The sequence below is a fragment of the Panthera tigris genome, chromosome C1, assembly GCF_018350195.1.
Source record: "Panthera tigris isolate Pti1 chromosome C1, P.tigris_Pti1_mat1.1, whole genome shotgun sequence".
NCBI classification, from domain to species: Eukaryota; Metazoa; Chordata; class Mammalia; order Carnivora; family Felidae; genus Panthera; species Panthera tigris.
Genome location: NC_056667.1, coordinates 77,946,280 through 77,966,718, shown reverse-complemented (window position 1 = coordinate 77,966,718; position 20,439 = coordinate 77,946,280). Strand labels below are relative to the sequence as shown.

The following is a 20,439-nucleotide window of genomic DNA, read 5'->3' as shown; positions in this document are numbered from 1 at the left end:
GTGAATAGTACATTTATAATGCTCTGGAACAATAACTGCCATTTATTTCTTGAACTTTTTCATCATCCCAACAGAAGCGTTGTACCTATTAAAAAATAGTTCCCCCCTTTTCCTTCCCCTGGTAAACTGTATTCTACTTTCTGTCTTGTATGGATTCACCTCTTCTAGGTATGTTACGTAAGTGGAATCATACAATAATTATCCTTTTGTGTTTGGCTTATTTCACTTAGCAGACTGTTTTCAGGGTTCATCCCGGTTGTAGCATATGTAAGAATTAGGTAGTTTTTACTGTGGCTGAATAATACTCCATTTTATGTTTATACTGCATTTTGTTTTGTCTGTTGATGGTCATTTTGATTTTTGACCTTTTGGCTATTATAAACAATGCTGCTGTGATCATTAACATACAAGTATCTGTTTGAATCCCTGTTTTTAATCATTTGGCATATATACCTAGAAGTGGAGGTCCTGGATCATATGGTAATTCTATGCTTAACTTTTTGAGCAAACACCAAAGTATTATCCACAATGGCTGTACCATTTTACATTCCCACCAGCAATGTACAAGGGTTCTAATAAATTTCTCCACATCCTCACCAACTCTTGTTATTTTCTGTTTTGTTTTGTTTTGTTTTTGGTTTCTTATTTTTTAGTAATAGCCATCCAGTAATTGGAGGTGATATTTCATTGTGGTACTGAGGAATAAATTTAACAAAGAAGATGAAAAACTCACATTGAAAACTGTGAGTCCTTGTTTATTTAACTATTGGTGAAAGAAACTGAAGACATAAATAAATGGAAAGACATCCCATGTTTATGGATTGGAAGACTTAATAGTGTTAAGATATCAACACTACCCAATATGATCTACAAATTCAGTTCTAATCAATCCTATCAAATTTCTAACAATCTTTTGCAGAAATGGGAAAGCAATCCTAAAATTCACATGGAATGGCAAGGAGCCCTAAATATTGAAAATAGTCTTAGAAGAGTTGAAGGATTCAAACTTCCCAATTTGAAAATTTACCACAATCCTAGAGTACTCAAAACAATATGATACTGTCATGAAGATAGACATATAGATCAATGGAATAGAAATTTTGACAGTCTAGAAATAAACCCATATATCTATGGCCAGTTGATTTTTGACATGGGTGCCAAGGCCATTCCATGAGTAAAGAATAGTCTCTTTGACTAATCGTGCTGGGAGAACTGTACACCCTCATGAAAAAGGATGAACTGAGATCCACCCCTACCACATGCCATATATAAAAATAAACTCAAGGGGCGCCTGGGTGGCTCAGTCGGTTAAGTGTTCGACTCTGTCTCAGGTCATGATCTTGCGGTTTGTGAGTTCGAGCCCTGTGTCGGGCTTTGTGCTGACAGCTTGGAGCCTGGAGCCTGCTTCAGATTCTGTGTCTCCCTCTCTGTCTGCCCCTCCCCTGCTCATGCTCTGTCTCTCTCTGTCTCTCAATAATAAATAAATGTTAAAAAAAATTAAAAAAAACCTCAAAATGATCAATGATCTTCATAGAAATTTTATAGTTTTAAAATAACTCTTCTATGATTTTAAAGCTGTAACAATCTTAGAACACATGGATAAATCTTCATAACCTGCAATTTGGCAAGAGATTCTTGGATACCAAAAGCATGGGCAACAAAAGGAAACATGTAAATTCGACTCCATCAAAATTAAAACCTTTTGGGCATCAAAGGGCATTATCCAGAAAACGGAAGGGCAACACACAGAATGGTTTAAATACATGCAAATCATGTATTTGATCAGAGTTTAGCATCCAGAATATATATAAAGAACTCTTAGAACTCAACAAAAAGACAACACAATTTAAAAATGAGCAAAGGATTGCAACATTATTTACAGTTACCAAGACATGGAAGTGTCTATTGAAAAATGAATGGATAAAGATAGTAGTGTATGTATGTGTGTGTATAAACAGGAATATTTTTCAGCTACAGAAAAAGAATGAAATCTTGACATTTACAACAACATGAATGAACCTTGAGGACATTATGCTAAAAGAAGCAAATAATAGACAAATAACCTTGTGGTCTCACTGATAGGTGGAATCTTAAAAAAAAACAACTCATAGATAAAGAGAACAGATTGGTGGTTGTCAGAGGTGGGGAGAGGGAAGGTGAAATGAGATGAAGAGCAGTCAAAAGTTATAAATTCCCAGTTACAATTGAGTCATGGGGATTTAATATACATCATGGTGACCGTAGTTATTGCATATTTAAAAGCTAAGAGAGTAGGTCTTAAGAGTTCTCAACACGAGAAAAATTGTGTAACCATATGGTGACAGATACTAGACTTAGCATGGTGATCATTTCAAAACATAAATAGTGAATCATTACATTCACACAACTAATATATGTCAGTTGTGCCTCAATAAAAAATTTTTTTAATGAAAAAAGGAGTTAAATAGACCTTTCTCCAAAGAAGATATACAAATGGACAAGTATATGACAGGACACTCAACATCATTATTAGTCATTAGGGAAATGCAGATCAGTATCATGATGAGATACCGTGTCACACTCACTAGGATAGCTATAATAAAAAGCCGGAAAATAACAAATGTTGGCAAGGAGATCGAGAAACAGCTGCTGTGGAAATTAGTGGTTCCTCAAAAAGTTAAACGTAGAATTATCATGTGACCCACAGTTCAATTTCTAGGTGTATACCCAAAAGAATGGAAAACTGCTATTTAAAACAATCATGTGTACACATATTTGTAGCAACACTATTCACAAAACGGATACAGCCCAAAGGTCTATCATTGAATGGATAAACAAATTGTGGTATATGCACACAATGAAATATTATTTAGCCACAAAAAGGAATAAAATACTTATACATGCTATACTGTTGATGAAACTCCAAAATCTTAAGTGAAAGAAGCCAGACACAAAGATCACATATTGTATGATTCCATTTGTATGAAATATCCAGGCTAGATAAATCCATAGAGATAGAAGGCAAATTGGTATTTGCCAGAAGGTTTGGGTGGGAAAGGAGTGAGAAACTGCTTGATAGGTAAGAGGTTTTACTTGGACTGATGGAAGTATTTTAGAACTAGATAGAATTGGTAGTTGCACAACATTTTGAATGTCTTAAATGTCATTGAATTGTTCACTTTAAAATACTTATTTGGATTTTGCCTCAATAAATTCTATGAAGAAAAAGAGACTATGGAAATGAAGGTGGAAGTCTCAAGAAAATAACACACTTAGTTTGAATGGTTGCAGTAGAAAGGTGGGAATTCGAGAGAATGTATAACATCCCAGTGCTGGAACCCATTCGTTAAGGTCAGGGTAGGACCAGAAGCAAGTGAGCTAACTTGTGTGAGGAGCCTGAGAAGATTTAGAGCTCCCTCAGGGCTGGGGTTGGGCTTGTTTTTATCGAGAGTTGTGGTTGCATTGAGACAGAAATTGGAAATGTATATGGCATAATAGCTAATGAGGGTGACTGTCCCTCAAGTGAATTTTCAAGAGTGAAGGATTAAGGATGGTTTGCCTATAACTGTTGTACACAATATACTAAATACAATTGGGGGAAAAGTATAAAAATATGAAAAAATGCACCATGCAAACACTGAGCAGAAGAAAGCTGGAGTGTCTGTATTAATATCACATAAAGTAGACTTCAGAACAAGGAATAGTTCCTAGAACAAAGATTGCCTGGTAGTAGTAGGGTCAGTTCACAAAGACCTAACAATCTTAATTAGGATTGTATATATTTAGGAGTGTATGTTTCCTAACACGTGTGCTCCTAACAACAGAGGAGTGTGAAGCTGAACTGGTAGAACTGAAAGGTGAAGTGGACAAATCCACAGTTGTAGTTGGAGTCTTCAGTACTTCCGTGTCTCAGTAATTGATGAAATGAGTAACTGGAATATCTGTATGGGTGTAGAAGAACTATGCAACATTATCAACTAACTTGACCTACTTGGCATTTATGGAACATTTTACCTAATAACAGCAGAATACATATTATTTTCAAGTTCACGTAGAACATTTACAAAGATAGATCATATTCTGGGCCATAAAATTTAGAGTAAATGGAATCATACTAGGTATCTTCTTTGACTAACAGCATTCAGTTAGAAATTAATAATAGATATCTGGAAAATCCCCCAAATGTTTGGAAGTTAATGCATTTTTATCCATGTGTCAGAAAAATCTCAAAGGAAATTAGAACATACTGAATTAAATGAAAATGAAGACACATTATCAAAATTTGTAAGATTCACCTAAAGCAGTATGTAGTGGAAAACTTATAGCATTGAATGCTTATATTAGGAAAGGAAATAAGTCTCAAACCAATATTCTAAGGTTAAGAAACTAGACCTAAAAGAGGAAATTCAACCTAAAGCAGGTAGAAAGAATAAGAAATAAAAAGAGTAGAAACCAGTGTAATTGAAAACAGCACAAAACAAAAATAGAGAAAATCCATGAAACCAAATGCTCGTTCTTCAAAAATCATTAATAAAGTTTATAAACTTCTTTCTAGACTGATAAACTTTCTCTCTAGACAAAAGAGAGAAGAAACAGTAATCAATGTTAGGGGTAACCTTGACTTCTGACTGATACAGCCAAGTTGTCTTATATTCTGGAGCTGTTCTTCATGGTGTCATATTTCCTTTAATTAGATTCAGTTAAACAGTTTTAACATCTAGATGACAGGTAATGTGAATTTGCTTTAAGTCAGGAAGCACATAACATAAGTTGTTCCCACTATTAGTAATACCAAGATTGATTACCTTGCTGTTTGGTGACCACAGACTCTCTGCCTTGTAAAGATAAGGTTTCTTCTTTGCGACTATTAAGTAATCTATTGGAAAATACTTTGGTACCAAATAAATCTCTTGTCCTCTATTCACCTTGTACGTAATAGTTTTAGCATCTACTGACTGAGTTTCCAAAAGGTGATTTTCATATTTTCTCATTTTTTTCTACACTTATTAATGTTCCTCTATAAAGAGACCTTTCTCTTTCTTCCTCTCTAATCTCTTTTACTCATTCACGATGGACTCTTGTATCACTCCAGCTTCATGGACTTGTGTTTAATGTTTCATATAATTTTTAGTGGTTTTTAATGCTATTGTTATAGTGACATACCATTCTTATTTAGCAATAATATATATATATACACACACACACATACATACATATATTAAACTTTTTTCAAATGTTTATTTTTGAAGGAGAGAAAGAGCATGAGTGGGGGAGGTGCAGAGAGAGAGGGAGACACAGAATTTGAAGCAGGCTCCCGTCTCTGAGCTGTCAGCACAGAGTCCAACGCGGGCTCAAACACTCGAGCTGTGATATCATGACCTGAGCTGAAGTTACATGTTTAACTGAGCCACCCAGGCACCCCTATGTATATTAAACTTCTTAGCAGTTTTTAAAAGTTAACTTTATTTTTAATTAATTTTGATCATTGATGTTCTTCGGAAAGCATTTCTGCAGTACATAATTACTGAATGATTATCTTTGACAGGTCATTGATTTCATTTTATGCTGGACCTTGATAGTTTGAACTTGATATTGTTGGTTTTCAGAAATGATCGAGTGAATTTATTACCGAATTTAGCATTTAGTACACTAAATAAAATTTAATATTTAGTATTTAGTAATACTAATTAAATATTGCATATTAAATCATCTATAAGATAAAACCAAAGCATTAAGATTAAACTGTTCCTTTAAGTATTTGTTTTACATGTTTCATGTCAGTTTTTCCAGGAAGCCCATAGAAGTAGAAGTGATCCAATGATATTTCATACAATTGTATGTTTGACTCTGTCCCTTTTGAGTGTAGGGGGGCATGATGTATTTGTTAAACAATATATCCTGATAACCACTGTCTTTGAGTCTTGCTTGGTCTATTTAAAAGCTTTTTTGGCTTACACATAAGTGCTCATCATTCATTTTATTCTGAGTAAGTAGTTTTGTCCAGCAGTTTGTTGGTTAGGATCAAGCATAAACAAGAAGAATTGTAATAGTTAAAGCTGCTGAGTGCTGAAATGACTGCAGTTTGAAGTTCTTGGGACCTTTGTACTAGGAAGTTCTTAAGGGGAAGCTAGAAAAGATTTCTTCTGACATTCCTTCCTTTTGCTGTAATTCTAGAAGAAAGCATGAAAGAATTATGTGATACTTTTAAGAGCCAAGGGTTTGATTTGAAGAATAAAAACTAACCTTACTTAAATTGAACACATGAATAAAGGTTAATAAACTAAAGACTACCAGTTTCTCGGTGGAAGTTGTGAAATCTGCACAATTTATTTTAGAGAAAGTATTTGTTCAGCAGCATTAGTAGGAATTACCCCATACCTGATTATCTAGTAGATTTGCTTTTCTTTATGAATATGGAAGTTAATGTTTAACATCTCTTCCTGCATTCTAAACATGATTTAGCTCTACTTCAGTGACATTTTAAGAAAAAGCCATTTAATTTGTAATATTTGGTAAGTTTACATAAGTCTAAAAATTCAAATAGAGTAATGACCTGACACATTTAGTAAACTTTTAACACTTTTCATCAGTATGCTTGTAAATCTGGACAAAAGTTTTCTTCCAAAACTAATTGTGACCTTAGTCTAGATTAAATGTTTTACAGTAGTTATCAGCTTAAGTAATAAATGAGCATTCACCATCATGGAAGTAATTGTTTTCTTAACATTTTTTTCCGCATTAAGAAAAGAATCTTGCAGTTTAAGTGTGTAAATAACCAGAGATAAACTTCCACCTTAAAGGATATATATGATTTCTTAATTTTTTTTTTTAGTTTGTTTTTTTGACAGAAAGAGAGAGAGAGTGCGAGAGAGAATCCCAAGCAGGCTCTGCACTGTCAGTACAGAACCTGATAGGGCTTAAACTCAGTAACCTTGAGATCATGAACTGAGCCAAAATCAAGAGTTGGACACTTAACCAACTGAGCCCCAGGGATGTATATAACTTTTAAGATGTTGGGAACAAGTCATTTTAAAAGGATACACCAATTATTCAAAAAAATATTCAGTGTGGTAGATCTTTAAATTGTACATCCATATTGCTTGGATTTTTAAAAAATAACTATTTGGAGCATGTGGTAGAGGAAATTACAGACTTTTTTGGGATTCATATGCTGAAGCTGAGAGCAAGATACAGATTTTTTTTTAAATTGAAGTACAGTTGACACATTAAGTTGGCTTCAGGTGTACAACATCATGATTCAGGAATTCTGTACATTACAAAATGCTTACCCACAATAAAAGTGTATTACAGTATTATTGACTACATTCCTTACGCTGTACTTTTCATCCCTGTGACTTGTTCATTTTGTCACTGAGAGTTTGTACTGCTTAATCTTCTTTACCTCTGTCACCCATCCCCCACACTCTTCCCTTTGGTAACCACCAGTTCTCTATGAGTCTGTTTCTATGATTTTTTACTTAATTTTTTTCTGTCTGTTTTTGTTTTGTGGTATAGACTCCTACTCTGGACTACTTGCCTTGTGTAATAGTTTTTTCAGGTGCTTTGTAGAAATGTACCATATTTGCATGCTAGTATAAATTGTGTTTATTTTTGAAACAAATAGATTTTATAGACTGTTTTTGCAGTCTTCAGTTACCACTACCCATGTTAACATAAAGTATATAATAGAGGGGAGTTTTGTTGTTGTTGTTATTTAATCAGAATGTAGTTGGCATTAGTGTCAATAGTACATGATGATTCAACAGTTCCATACATTATGAAATGCTCACTACAATAAGTGTAGTTATCTGTCACCATGCATAGTTACTATATTATTATTGACTATATTCCCTGTGCTGTACCTTTCGTGTTGTTGTTTTTTAAACCGAGAGTTGACTAATTTATTCAGCAAATATTGTTTGCTCACCTACTATAAAAAGCACAGTTTAGTTCTGACAATGCAGTAGCACATCAGCCAAACTTGCTGTCATTGTTTGTATATATAGAGGTAGATATTTTAAAAATTAGTTACAGGGACACCTGGCTGGCTCAGTGGGTTAAGTGTCTAACTTCAGCACAGGTCATGATCTCATGGCTCTTGAGGTCAAGCCCCACTTTGGGCTCTGTGCTAACAGCTCAGAGCCTGAAGCCTGCTTTGGATTCTGTGTCTCCCTCTCTCTGCCCCTTCCCTCCTCATGCTCTGTCTCTCTCTCTCTCAAAAATAAACAATAAAAAAAATACACAGTTAACTGTTTAATTAAAGTTGTGATAAAAACTACAAAAAAGAATACAGAGTTCCATGAAACGTGTGGGTTCCTAAATAGGACATATAATGAACAGGTTTTGAACTCAGTTGCTTGATTTATAATTAAATTCAGGTGATATTTGATATATTTGTGTAGACAGTCCTTTTTCCAATTTGGATTTTTTTTCATAATATAAGAAAGCTCTCCACTAAACACAAATTTTTGCTTTTCACTGTATCACTCACATAGTCTTCAAACATTGAATGTGAGAATTCATTTTTTTGTTTTACTCAAGACACGAACAAAAAAGATTACTAAGGGTTTTCCGACTCACTTTTGTAATTTTTGTAATGCCAGAAAAGCATATGGAGTTGAAAAACAGAGACTTCACCTACTAAACAAAATTCTATTTCATTGGAGTGGTATTGCTGGTGTCACAGAAACATTGAGATTCATTGACAAAGGTGAACTTGATGTTAAGTGTAGAGAAGTCATTCAGTTTTTGTTTTAATTTTTTTAAGTTTATTTATTTTTCAAGAGACAGCATGAGTGGCAGGAGGTTGGGGGAGCAGAGAGAGAGGGAGAGAGAAAATTTCAAGCAGGCTCCACAGTGCCAGCACAGAGCCTGACACGAGGCTTAAACTAATGAAACTGCGAGATCATGACCTGAGCTGAAACCAAGAGTCGGACGCTTAACTGACTGAGCCACCCAGGTGCCCTGAGAAGTCATTCATTATTTATAGACTTTTAAATAAATTGTCCCTTGCTGACTTACCAGCCATCATAACTGTAGCAGTTTTCATTTGATAAAAAAACCATATATTTATCCAGGTTACTAATGTGAATATGAAATACACTTTTCTAAGAATTTTTTATTTTTTTAAGATTTTTTTGAATGATTTTAAATTATTTTGAGGGGGAGAGAGAATGTGAGTGAGGGAGGAGCAAAGGGAGAGAGAGAATCCTAAGCAGGTTCTGCGCTTTTTATTGCAGAGTCTGACAGGGGCCTCAATCCTGTGAGATCACGGCCCCAGCCCGTATCAAGAGTCGGTTGCTTAACTAAGCCACCCATGCCCCCGTAAGAATTTGTTATAAGAACGTTATGTGAGATGTTTACATTATTTTTAGATGCTTATATATTTTTAAATGTTTATTTATTTATTTGTTTACAGAGATAAGAGCGGGGGAAGGCCAGAGAGAGGGAGGGAGGGAGAGAGAATCCCAAATAGGCTCCATGCTCAGTGCAGACCCCAGTGCTGGCCTTGATCCCACAACTCGTGAGATCATGACCTGAGCGGAAATCAAGAGTTGGACACTTAACCAACTAAGCCACCCAGGTGCCCCAAGATGCTTATATTTAAAAAAAAAAAAAAAAATTTTTTTTTTAATGTTTATTTTTGAGACAGAGAGAGACAGAGCATGAATGGGGGAGGGTCACAGAGAGAGGGAGGCACAGAATCTGAAACAGGCTCCAGGCTCTGAGCTGTCAGCACAGAGCCTGATGCGGGGCTCGAACCCCCGGACCATGAGATCATGACCTGAGGCGAAGTTGGACGCTTAACCGACCGAGCCACCCAGGCGCCCCAAGATGCTTATATTTTTAATACTATACCGTTAATTCTTAGAACAGTACATATTAAAACAGTATATTAATTGCCTTAATAATATTTCAACCCTTATGTGGCTTAAAGATTAAGAACATGGGCTCTGTAGTCCATACTCCCAATTAACAGAACTGCCAATTGCTTTGTGACTTTTTAGTTTCCTTATTAGGAAAGTAGAAGTTGTAGTGAAAGTTAGGTGAGAATACAATGCACTTAAGGTGTGCCTGCCATTTAATGAACGCTCAGTAGATACAAGTCGCTATCATCTTTGTTGTTACCATAAACTTTAAAACCAGGTTTATGGTGAGTGGAAGAGGAAGAACATTTTAAAACAGAACAGCTGTATCAGAAATGGTCAAGGTTTGGACACAGTGTGATAGGTGCTGTTAAACCTCTGAGCTTGGCTTTGATGTTTCTCTTCCTTCCTCTCAAAAGTTGATCATTCTTTTCCTGATCTCAAGTCAACTTCATGAAAGTCCAGTTTTTGTTTTGGTTTATATTTAAGTTTTTGCTGTTATGTTGTTGGTTTTAGGATTTTAGTTTTTTGTTTTTTCTTTGTCTATTTGGTCTGGAAAAATTATAGAATGAGGTAGACCAGCCATGCTTAGTTCTCCTAAATAGACATGGAACTAGGAAGTTTTGCCTCACAGTGTTCACCTGTTTCACAGCCTCTGCCCCTCATGGCACTTGTCCTGGTAAGGAAGTGACAATACCCACATTTGCTGCAGTTTTTTTTTTTTTTTTCAGGCTTTGTAGCGCCAGTCACCTTTCCTGACATCTCCTTTTCCAGTGTGAGTGAGTTAAAAGGCTTCAACAAACAAACCCCTGTTTTATAAATAACATTTTCTTTTTTCCTGTGTAAAATGAAAAAAAAAAAAAAAAAAACAAAAAACCCCAAACACTGAAAGTGCGGACTGTAGTTTACAGTCCACAGCAGCATATGTTAACATTGCCACTTTGATGCCAGTTCTTGCACTCACTGGTTGTGTATACTTAATCAGGGTACTTCTTTAGTTCTGTGTATAATAGAGGCTTGCTGAGACTTAAGGAAGTTGATACTCTACAGTAATACCTGGCACATAATGAGTGCTCAGTGGTACCTATTATTAGGATTAATGTTAACATTATTCCATTATTCTACCAGCTTGCTTGAGAAATGTCATAGGCTGTTAGTAATAAAAACCAAAACTTAGAGGTAAATCTGACTTGGCAAAATTTTTAGTAGACTAAACACTGACATAAGTATCACTTTCCTGACCATATTTAGATCTGCAAAGATTTGAAACAAGAAGAAATAAATAAATTTGAACCAAAAAAAATTGGAAATGGTAGAAATAACAACCAAAAAAGAGTTAAATTGCAGAAGCTATAATGGGTCAAATTTGAAATGGACCAAAACCCAAAGAACAATAAAACTTCTAAATCAATATATTTAATCTTATTTGTAAAATTTATCCTATATTACTCAAGGTTCTCCAGAGAAACAATCACTAAGACACATACATAGTTTTGTTGAGAATAATTGACTCATGTCATTATGAAGGATAATAAGTCCCATGATCTACCCTCTGTAGGAAAGCTAGTGGTGTAATTCTAGTTCAAGTTCAAAGGCCTAAGAGCCAGGGAAGCTGATGGTGTGAATTCCAGTCCAAGGGTAGGAGAAAACCGATGTCCCAGCTCAGGCAGGCAGGAAGGGAATGTATCTTCCACTTTTTGTTCTATTCAGGCCCTCAGTGGATTGGACGATGCCCAACGACACTGGGAGAGCAATGTACTAAGTATTCTGGAAGCACCCTCAGAAACACCCAGAAGTAATGTTTTAATCTGGACCCTGTGGCCTAGTCAAGTTGACACAAAAAATTAACCATGATAAGTCCAACCCTTGTCAACTTCACAACCATGTGCATCTCCTTAAACCATACTTATTTACATAAAGACAGCAACAAGGTCATAATTCTGCCTAACATGATACTGTTATCCTGTGCGCAACTGAAAATGCACTAACACCTTCCCCTGAAAAGAAGTTAATGTCTTTCAGTAATGTTTTCCCTTCTTGATATCCTATAGCTTAAATACTCTGATGTAAAATTAACAATAAATACTTTGATATAAAGTCCCTGCATCTTATATGATAAGAAAATGAAAGAGGAAAGAAAACACATATTCTTTGCAAGATTAGAAGGAAGTACTCTTGACAATAACAGTCCTCATTTCTGTCATGTGATTGTAGCTTATATTTATAACTGTCTTCTACCCACTCTGTATTCCCTTCACTTTCAACAAGCACTTCAGCTGGTCATGATTTTTTGCCTGGTGAGGTAATCCAGACCTTGATTCCTGAAGGGTCTGGGCCATTAGTAATCCTTCCTGGTTTTTCATTGACCTTAATCACAGGGTGTGGTAATACTAAGAGACACTCTAAAGGACCTTCCTGTGTTCCAGACAGATTTGTTTCCACCTCTTGATTCCTGGATTTGTGAATCCTGATTGTGGAAGAAAAAGCACCACATAGTGGATTCAGAGCACATTCATCATTCTGGAGAACCTTGCCCCAGCCCTGCAAGATACTGCCATTTAGCTAGCACTGTCATTTAGTCTTCAAAAGGTCATTCCACCGTTTTGTCAACCCAGCTGCTTCAGAATGTTAGAAAACGTGTCAAGACTAGTGAATTCCATGAGCATGGGCCCATGCTTTGTGGAATACTATGATGATGGATAAGGCATTCTGTAAGTCCATAGGTGATAGTTTTGATAAAAGCATTGTGTGCAGGGAGGGCAAATTCATATCTGGAGTAAGTGTCTATTCCAATAAGAACAGTGCTGCCCCTTTCATGATAAAAGCAGTCCCGTGTAAGTAACCTGCTGCCACCAGATAGCTGGCTAGTTACCCCAGTGAATGGTGTCATATCAGAGGCTCAGTGTTGGTCTTTGCTCTTGGCAGAGTGGACTCTCATCAGTGACCATAACCTTGGTGAATGGAAGTCTGTGTTGCTGAGATGCATAACCTCCATCCCTCCCACCATGGCTGCTATGTTCATAAGCCTATTGGACAATGTTGGGTGGCTGAGGAAAGAGGCTGACTGGTAACCACCGAATGGGTCATCTTATCCAATTACTTTTTAAAATTCTCTGCTGAGGTCACCCTTTGGTGAGCATTCACAGGGGAAACAAATAAATGTCTTTTTGTTTTTTAGCCCATTGAAAGAGGTCTGTCTATATCTTCCCCAGATTTGTTACCAATTTTCCCTTCCTCTACATTAAACCAAGGCATGTCTGGCATTTCCAGTTCATTCGCTGTGAGCCACCTTTTGGTCCATTTTTCAGCCAACCAAACAAATGCCAGAACTTTTTCTAACTCCCTAAGCTGCAACAATAAATGAAGAGCCTATATGAATATTAAGAATGATTCCAATGAAAATACTTTTTGTCCAGTAAAAATGCATATGAATATAAGTGGACAGGAATAATTGCCATATAGGAAGTTGATAATTGGGTGAAATTAACTTAGTGGTGTTAGGTTCATTCTGAGTATTTTTTTTTTAAGTATATCAATGCTTGTATAATTTTCATTAACATATTTGTATTAATAGACACGGAATCAAAACTTCCTCAGGCTCCAAACGATAGGGTCAGAAAACATCTACTTGGTCCAGGTGGTAGAATTGTAAAAATGCCCCATGTTTATTATAATTTACTATGGTATGTAACACAAAATATTGAATAATGCTGTAAGTGCTACAATAGTTAGGAGGGAATTTATGTGGGGCGCCTGGGTGGCTCAGTTCCTTGAGTCCGACTTCGGCTCAGGTCATGATCTCCCAGTTTGTTAATTCCAGCCCCATGTCGGGCTCTATGCTGATAGCTCAGAGCCTGGAGCCTGCTTCGGATTTTGTGTCTCCTCCTCTTTCTGCCCCTCCCATGCTCATGCTTCTGCTCTGTCTCTGAATAATAAATAAACGTTGAAAAAAAATTTTTTTAAGGGAATTTATTTAAGAATATAGCAGTAGTTCAGAGAAAGGGCATGAATAAAAACAATGACAATGAAGATGGAGAGGAGCAAGCAAATTGAAGAGATACCTGGAAGAAAAGGGTTGGGTGTGTTATGGGTTGACTAGAAGAGGGCAAGTTTTGGCTTGGCCAATTGTTAGATGGTGGGATCCTTAGCAGAAATAGTACATACACAAGGAGGAAAAGATGGAGAGTTGACTTGTAACATGTTGAATGTGAGGTGAATATGAGGGCAACCAGACAGAGAAAACCAATAGTAGTTGTAAATACGGATCTATAGCTTAGTAGAAAGATCTGGGCTGAAAATACAGATTTGAGTTTATATACTCTGTGTATCTATGTGTGTACTGTCCCTAGAGTTTCATCATATTCTCCTTCTTACCTTCTCTCTTTCCTTCTACTTTCCCCTTTTTACTGTTATATAGATTTTCCTTGGCAAGTTCATCCACTGCCTATACTGACTACATAGAGATAACAGCTAATACTGCCTATACATACAGACTATATTGGATAGCGGATTAAATCACATAGGATGAATCTACAAAATAAGAAAACAGAAAGATTAAGAGAAAACACACAATATTGAAACCCTGGGGACTGATAGACACATACACATGTACATGTACATATAATCGTACATACCTGTATGAAGTAGCAGAATTGGCAGAGGCAACAGAGAAGATAGGCAGTAGAACTATGGAGGAGTAGCACCTCAAAATTGAAAAAGTTTTAAGAATGGTCAGTCAAATTCAGTAGACTATCCAGTGAAGGTAAGAGCTGAATAAAAGGGCTTTCCATTGAGTTTTTTATACCGTTACTGGGTATTGATGTTGTTAGTGATTGGAACAGTTTCAGTACAGGATGAGAACTAAAGCTAGTTTACAGTGGATTAAGAAACAATCCTGAACTCAAAGGGAAATATGAAAGGAGAAATAAGATGTGTAAACTCTGGAATTTAGAATTTATTCCTTGAATAATAGAAGATAATTTGATGTTTTATAAATTTTATTGATAAAAATGTGTCCCCAATGTTAGTATAGTTTTTTTTGTGCTTAGTTATATCAATTGGTTTATACCAGAGCAGTGATTTCATTCTCATATAGATCATTTGGGTTTGATGTTTTCCTGGGTATCTCCTAATATAAAATTGTGGCAAACAAACCCGAACTACAGTTGTCAGGGCTTTAGATTAAGGCAAAAAATTCTAGTATTACTCATGAAATAACCATGATCTCATTAAACAAAAAATACGGCGCTTCCAGTTTGGATGTGGTCATTACAAAAGAGTGCCTTTTCCCTATTTAGCAAGGTAAGTATTTACTAAAGTGATAATACCTGCCACACATGTACTCCTTACATAGAAATACTGTTTTAATGGTGCCACAAAATTACTAGAAGAAACAATGTGTAATACATTGAATTAAAAAGTCCTCATTTTGTTTAGTAAGTGAACTATTAATTTTTAAAAATCATCTTTTTGGGTAACTGGAGAAAGCGAATATCATGTTTTAATTAAGCATTTACTAGTTTTAAAATAAAGTTTTAATTTGACATCTGTCTTATTCCTAATATATTGAAGAGTGAAAGGAACTAATCTTTACTCAAGCTAGCTCAATAGGAGGTGGTTCTCTGTGACTCTTTTTTGGAATTTTCTTTTTCTTTACTGTGTAAATTAAATGGGAAATAATAGTTTCTTTTAGGAAGTCTTACATAATGGTGAATTATATGTCTTTTGCTTTTTTAAACAGCTTTTTATAGAAACTAGTTTAAAAAGGGATTTCTTAAATGGCTGCATTGGTGTTCACATTAAAAAGCAAGAAGGGAAACGGAAAGGTTTCATGCTTCCATGGTTAATTTCTTTGTGCAGCAACTCCTTTCTCTGTTTCTAGCAGTGATTTTCATGCATATCCTTAAAGAGATCTACATTTCTAAGAGCAAATACATTTTTATTCTGTTGCAATTTAGGATGGTTCATATTACTATGGATGCCTTATTTTTATTTCTGTCACATTAAAAGAGAATTTTCAGTTAAATATTTACTTTTTTTTATACTGTGTACTTCTGTAGCATGTAACAGTGCTGTCCCATACCAATATAATGTGAGCCACATATGCATTTTAAAATGAGTACTTAATAATTATAGATGAAATTAATATTCTTAAACTCTGTATGTAAAATATTATTTCAACCTTTAACCAATATAAAAATGCTTAATGAGGTGATTTTGCCTTTTTATTTCATATTAAGTCTTAAAATTCAGTTTGTATTTTACATCCTTTCTCATTATGGACTAGCCACATCCTTTCTCAGTATGGACTATTTCAAGCCACATTTCAAGTGCTCGGTAGCCACATGTGGCTAATGGCTACCCTACTGTACAGAGCATGTCTGTAGAGTCAGAACAAATTCTTAGTATTTGGATGGATGGGAAAATAAAAGGAGACATTTATCTTCCATGAATTAGATTCATTTAGTATAATATAATTTAGTATAACTTGTTTAGTATCGTTACCAACACAAAGTAATGTGATCGTCTTTATAGATACCAAGCCTGGACTTTTTTATTCCTTGGAAAATCATTTGGAGGAGATAAGCTGGAAGTAGTGGGTAGATGGAACTTTTACATTTGGTTACCCTTAATAACTGTATTGTGTAATTGCATTTATTTTTATTGTATGTATATGTTCATACTTCCGTGGAATTTCATCATACGTCTATAACTTGTAGCATAAATGCAATTCCAACTACAACGAAGATTTTGTGCTGCAACTAGAGAAGGAATTGGTCCAAGCTCGTCTGAGTGAAGCTGAGTCTCAGTGTGCACTAAAGGAGATGCAGGATAAAGTCCTGGATATAGAGAAGGTGAGAATAATATAAATAGTGTCACTCCCAAATTAGAGGGGACATGTGATAAGATGAATTTATTGAGCAGTTAAATTGGACTTGGTGTTTTCATACATTGGAAACCTTACATACTAGTTACTAAGAGAGGAAAGGACAAAGAAAATGAGATTCTCAGTTATTCTTTGTTGTTGCCATACTACTCAAAGCCCCTTTTTTTTTAAGGGTTAAAAAAACAAAACAAAAAACATTAGAGCCCTTTTAGAGGAAGACAAGCAGGGTAATGTTGATATGAATAATACTTAAATGTTGAACAAGAGAAACTTAGGGAATACATATTAATGGTTGTCTTCAAATATTATAGTATCTTCATCTAGTGGGATATTGCTAATACATAAACATGTCAGAAAAAATTTCATCTGCGTGTAACTGTTAAAACTTTGCTAGCTACATAAGCCACCTCAGGATATGTAGGAAGATCTTAGCCCAAGGCATACTTAGGGAAGCTAATTTACTTCTTTTCAGGATTACTAAAGAATTTTAAGGATTAGATAAGTTAGTAGAAATAGAAATGCTTTTAGATTTCTTGTAACTCTCAGACTTGAGAGTCTGTGTTCCAGATCACAAACTCTGAATCTCTTTTTTGTCCTCTATGAAATCATTGATGGCTTGGGCTCTATGTTAAGTGTTCTTTTTATCTTTATAGTATCTAGCTATGTGAATAAAAGCCTGAGCACTTGGGTGGCTCAGTCAGTTAAGTGTCTAACTCTTGGTTTCTGCTCAGGTCATGATCTCACTGTTTGTGAGTTCGATCCCTGCATTGGGTTTTCTGCTGACACAGAGGCTTCTTGGGATTCTCTGCATCCCTCTCTCTCTGCCCCTTCCCCACCACCCCTACTCCCGCCTATCTCTCAAAATAAATATAAATAAATTAAAAAATTTTTTTGAAAAGCCTCATAAATAATGAACATGACAGATAGCCTCAAGTTGTTCTTATTTCTTTATGAACTAAAGCAGGTGTAACTACCATCAGTAGTGGAATAATTTTGCTAGAAATCTGATGGCTATTTTTACACTATTTTTGGAGAATTTTTTCTCCTATTTGTTGAGAAAAAAGCCAGCAAGAATGCTGTAAAAAATGTATAACAGAATATTTGGTTTCTAAGTTGGAGTACCTTGGGTTCTGTGATGCAGATAAGAATCTGGATCTTTCAGTTTTGGAAATTTGGAATTTGAAAATTTGAAAATTTGGAAGAAGTATCCTTGGGTCCAATTTAATAATGGATTTCTTGGGGTGCCTGGGTGGCTCAGTTGGTTGAGCGACTGACTTAATTTCGGCTCAGGTCATGATCTCACAGTTATGAGATCAAGCCCTGCATCAGGCTCCATGTGGAGACCACTTGGGAGTCTCTCTCTCTCCCTGTCTGTCTGCCTGTGTTCTGCTCACATGTGCTTGCACGTGCATGCATGCTCTTTCAAAATAAATAAACAAGCTTTAAAAAAAATTATAAAAGTGGATTTCTTAAGTAGCTATGTTGGTATTTATGTTATAGAGTAGAAAGGAAATTAGAAGCCTTCATGCTTCCTATGGTTAATTTCTTTGTGTAGGAAATACAGGAATTCTTTGTGTAGGAATATATAGTAAATTTCTGGTTTTCAATTGGAAGATATTTATAGTCCATCATAAAAATGTGTAGTTGGCAAGAATAACTTTATTATCTCTGTGGGCTAAAATCTTCATCCTACCATGAAATATTTTAGGTAGAAAATTTCACAGATTCAGGACTTGAAATCTCAGTAGTACTTAAGTTTACCTAAGGAGCTTTTACTAGAGCCTAATTCAGGATCTCTTGGTCATGGCACAGAGCAATGTAATAGGGTCTACACTGTATCCCAAGATGGGTCTGTCAGTATGGTAAGGAATCAGTCTAAATCTTGTACTCTTGAAGCAAATATTTAGATCACCTTGGTGTTAATTTCGTAATGCTGATATAAATAGTGACTAATGTACAAATATTTTATACTCCTTTCCAAAGTAACATGCTGAAAAAATACAACAAAAAGGATTTTGGACTCTTCTTTTCCATAAATCTTTAAAATGTAAATGTTGTTCATGCTTTGTTTGGAGACCTAATCAGAGGTTAGTAAGCTTATTATCATGTTGAAAAACATTTTTAATCATGTTGCTTCAAAACGCTGATTAGTGTTTTACTAATAAAGCAGAGTTAGACTTTCTCTGTCCTCAAAATTAAGCACAATTACCCTCATACATTCCTGGTGGGATTGTAAAACAGTGCATTGGCTTTGGAAAAGCTTGACAGTTTCTTAAAAAGTGCAAAATTAGCTTCTGCTCCAGCAATTCTCCTTAGTATAAAACTCAGGAGAATTAGAAACCAGGTCCATACAAACACTTTTACATTAATATTCATGGCAGCATTTTCATAATGGCTGAAAAGTGGAAGCAACCTAAATGACTGTCATTGGATGAATGGATAGATAAAATGTAGAATATACATAAAATGTAGAATATACACACAGGGAATATTATTTGTCAATAAAAAGCAATGAACCTTGAAAACATAAGTGAAAGAAGCCAATCATAAAAGGCCACATTCCATTTACATGAACTGTCCAGAATAGACAAATCCATAAAGACAGAAAGTAGACTAGGGATTGGCCAGGGGTTGAGGGAGGGAAAATGTGAGTGACTGACTGCTAACGGATATAAGGTTTCTTTTTGTGGTGATTAAAATTTTCTGAAAGCAGATTGTGATGGTGGTTGTACAATCCTGTGAATACTCTTAAAACCACTGAAGGGTAAGTTTCATGGTTTGTGATTTATATCTCAGTAAAACTGTAAAATGAAGTGCAGTTACATATGGGCCAAAATAGCTTATTATATATGTTTTATTTTATTTTTTTAAATTAACAAAAATCCCAAGTTATGTTTTTTTCTGGCTTTAGAGAAACAACTCCTTTCCTGATGAGAATAACATTGCAAGGCTTCAGGAAGAGCTCATTGCTGTGAAACTGAGAGAAGCAGAAGCTATTATGGGTTTGAAAGAACTTAGACAACAAGTCAAGGATTTAGAGGAACACTGGCAGGTATATCAGTATATTTTTGCATGCTTTTTAGAAAGTGGGTAAAACCGGAGTATCCAATTTGTGTGAGTCTGAAGTAGCTGATGATCAACACTAGGATTTGAGTTTAAAGTGAGAAAGTTTCTTGAAATGTAAAAATCTGAGAGCATTTATAAGTTGAAAGTACCTTCAAGCTGCTTCTCCCTTTTAAATCCTCATAAATAAATAAAAGATAAAATAGAAATCAAGTCACATTGTTGTTACTGTATCATTGTGATTTATATAACTTCTTCTAAAGAACGAAAAGTAAATTTTCCTTTATATAGCATATACAGCACATATTTCTTCTGCTGATGCTAAATCCATTGGTCAGTATGAAACAGCCCAAGGGTGATACCAGTATAAATTTGTCTATACATTCGTAACCTCTTTTGAAAATTGGTTATCTCACAAAATAAATCAGTCACTTATATGTCCTCAAATTTATTCACATATGAGGGTTTGAAACTCTTGACAAGGAACAAAAAAAACAATCTAGAAGATTCTGTGGTGGCTCAGTTGATTAAGCATTAGAGTTGGGCTCAGGTCATGATCTCCTGGTTTGTGAGTTTGAGCCCCGCGTCAGACTATGCTGACAGCTCAGAGCCTGGAGCCTACTTCGGATTCTGTGTTTCCCTCTC

The 20,439-nt window shown here is 35.4% G+C and overlaps 1 protein-coding gene across 18 annotated transcripts in view; it reads left to right on the top strand.

The window, feature by feature from the left end:
* EVI5 (ecotropic viral integration site 5) overlaps nt 1-20,439 on the top strand; it is a 236,664-nt gene that overhangs the window by 130,641 nt on the left and 85,584 nt on the right. For all 18 annotated transcript variants that reach the window (XM_042997888.1, XM_042997886.1, XM_042997889.1 and 15 more), the window contains 2 exons: nt 16,565-16,699; nt 19,643-19,783. In XM_042997888.1, the coding sequence (XP_042853822.1) occupies nt 16,565-16,699; nt 19,643-19,783 (276 nt within the window). The remainder of the gene's footprint in view (nt 1-16,564; nt 16,700-19,642; nt 19,784-20,439) is intronic.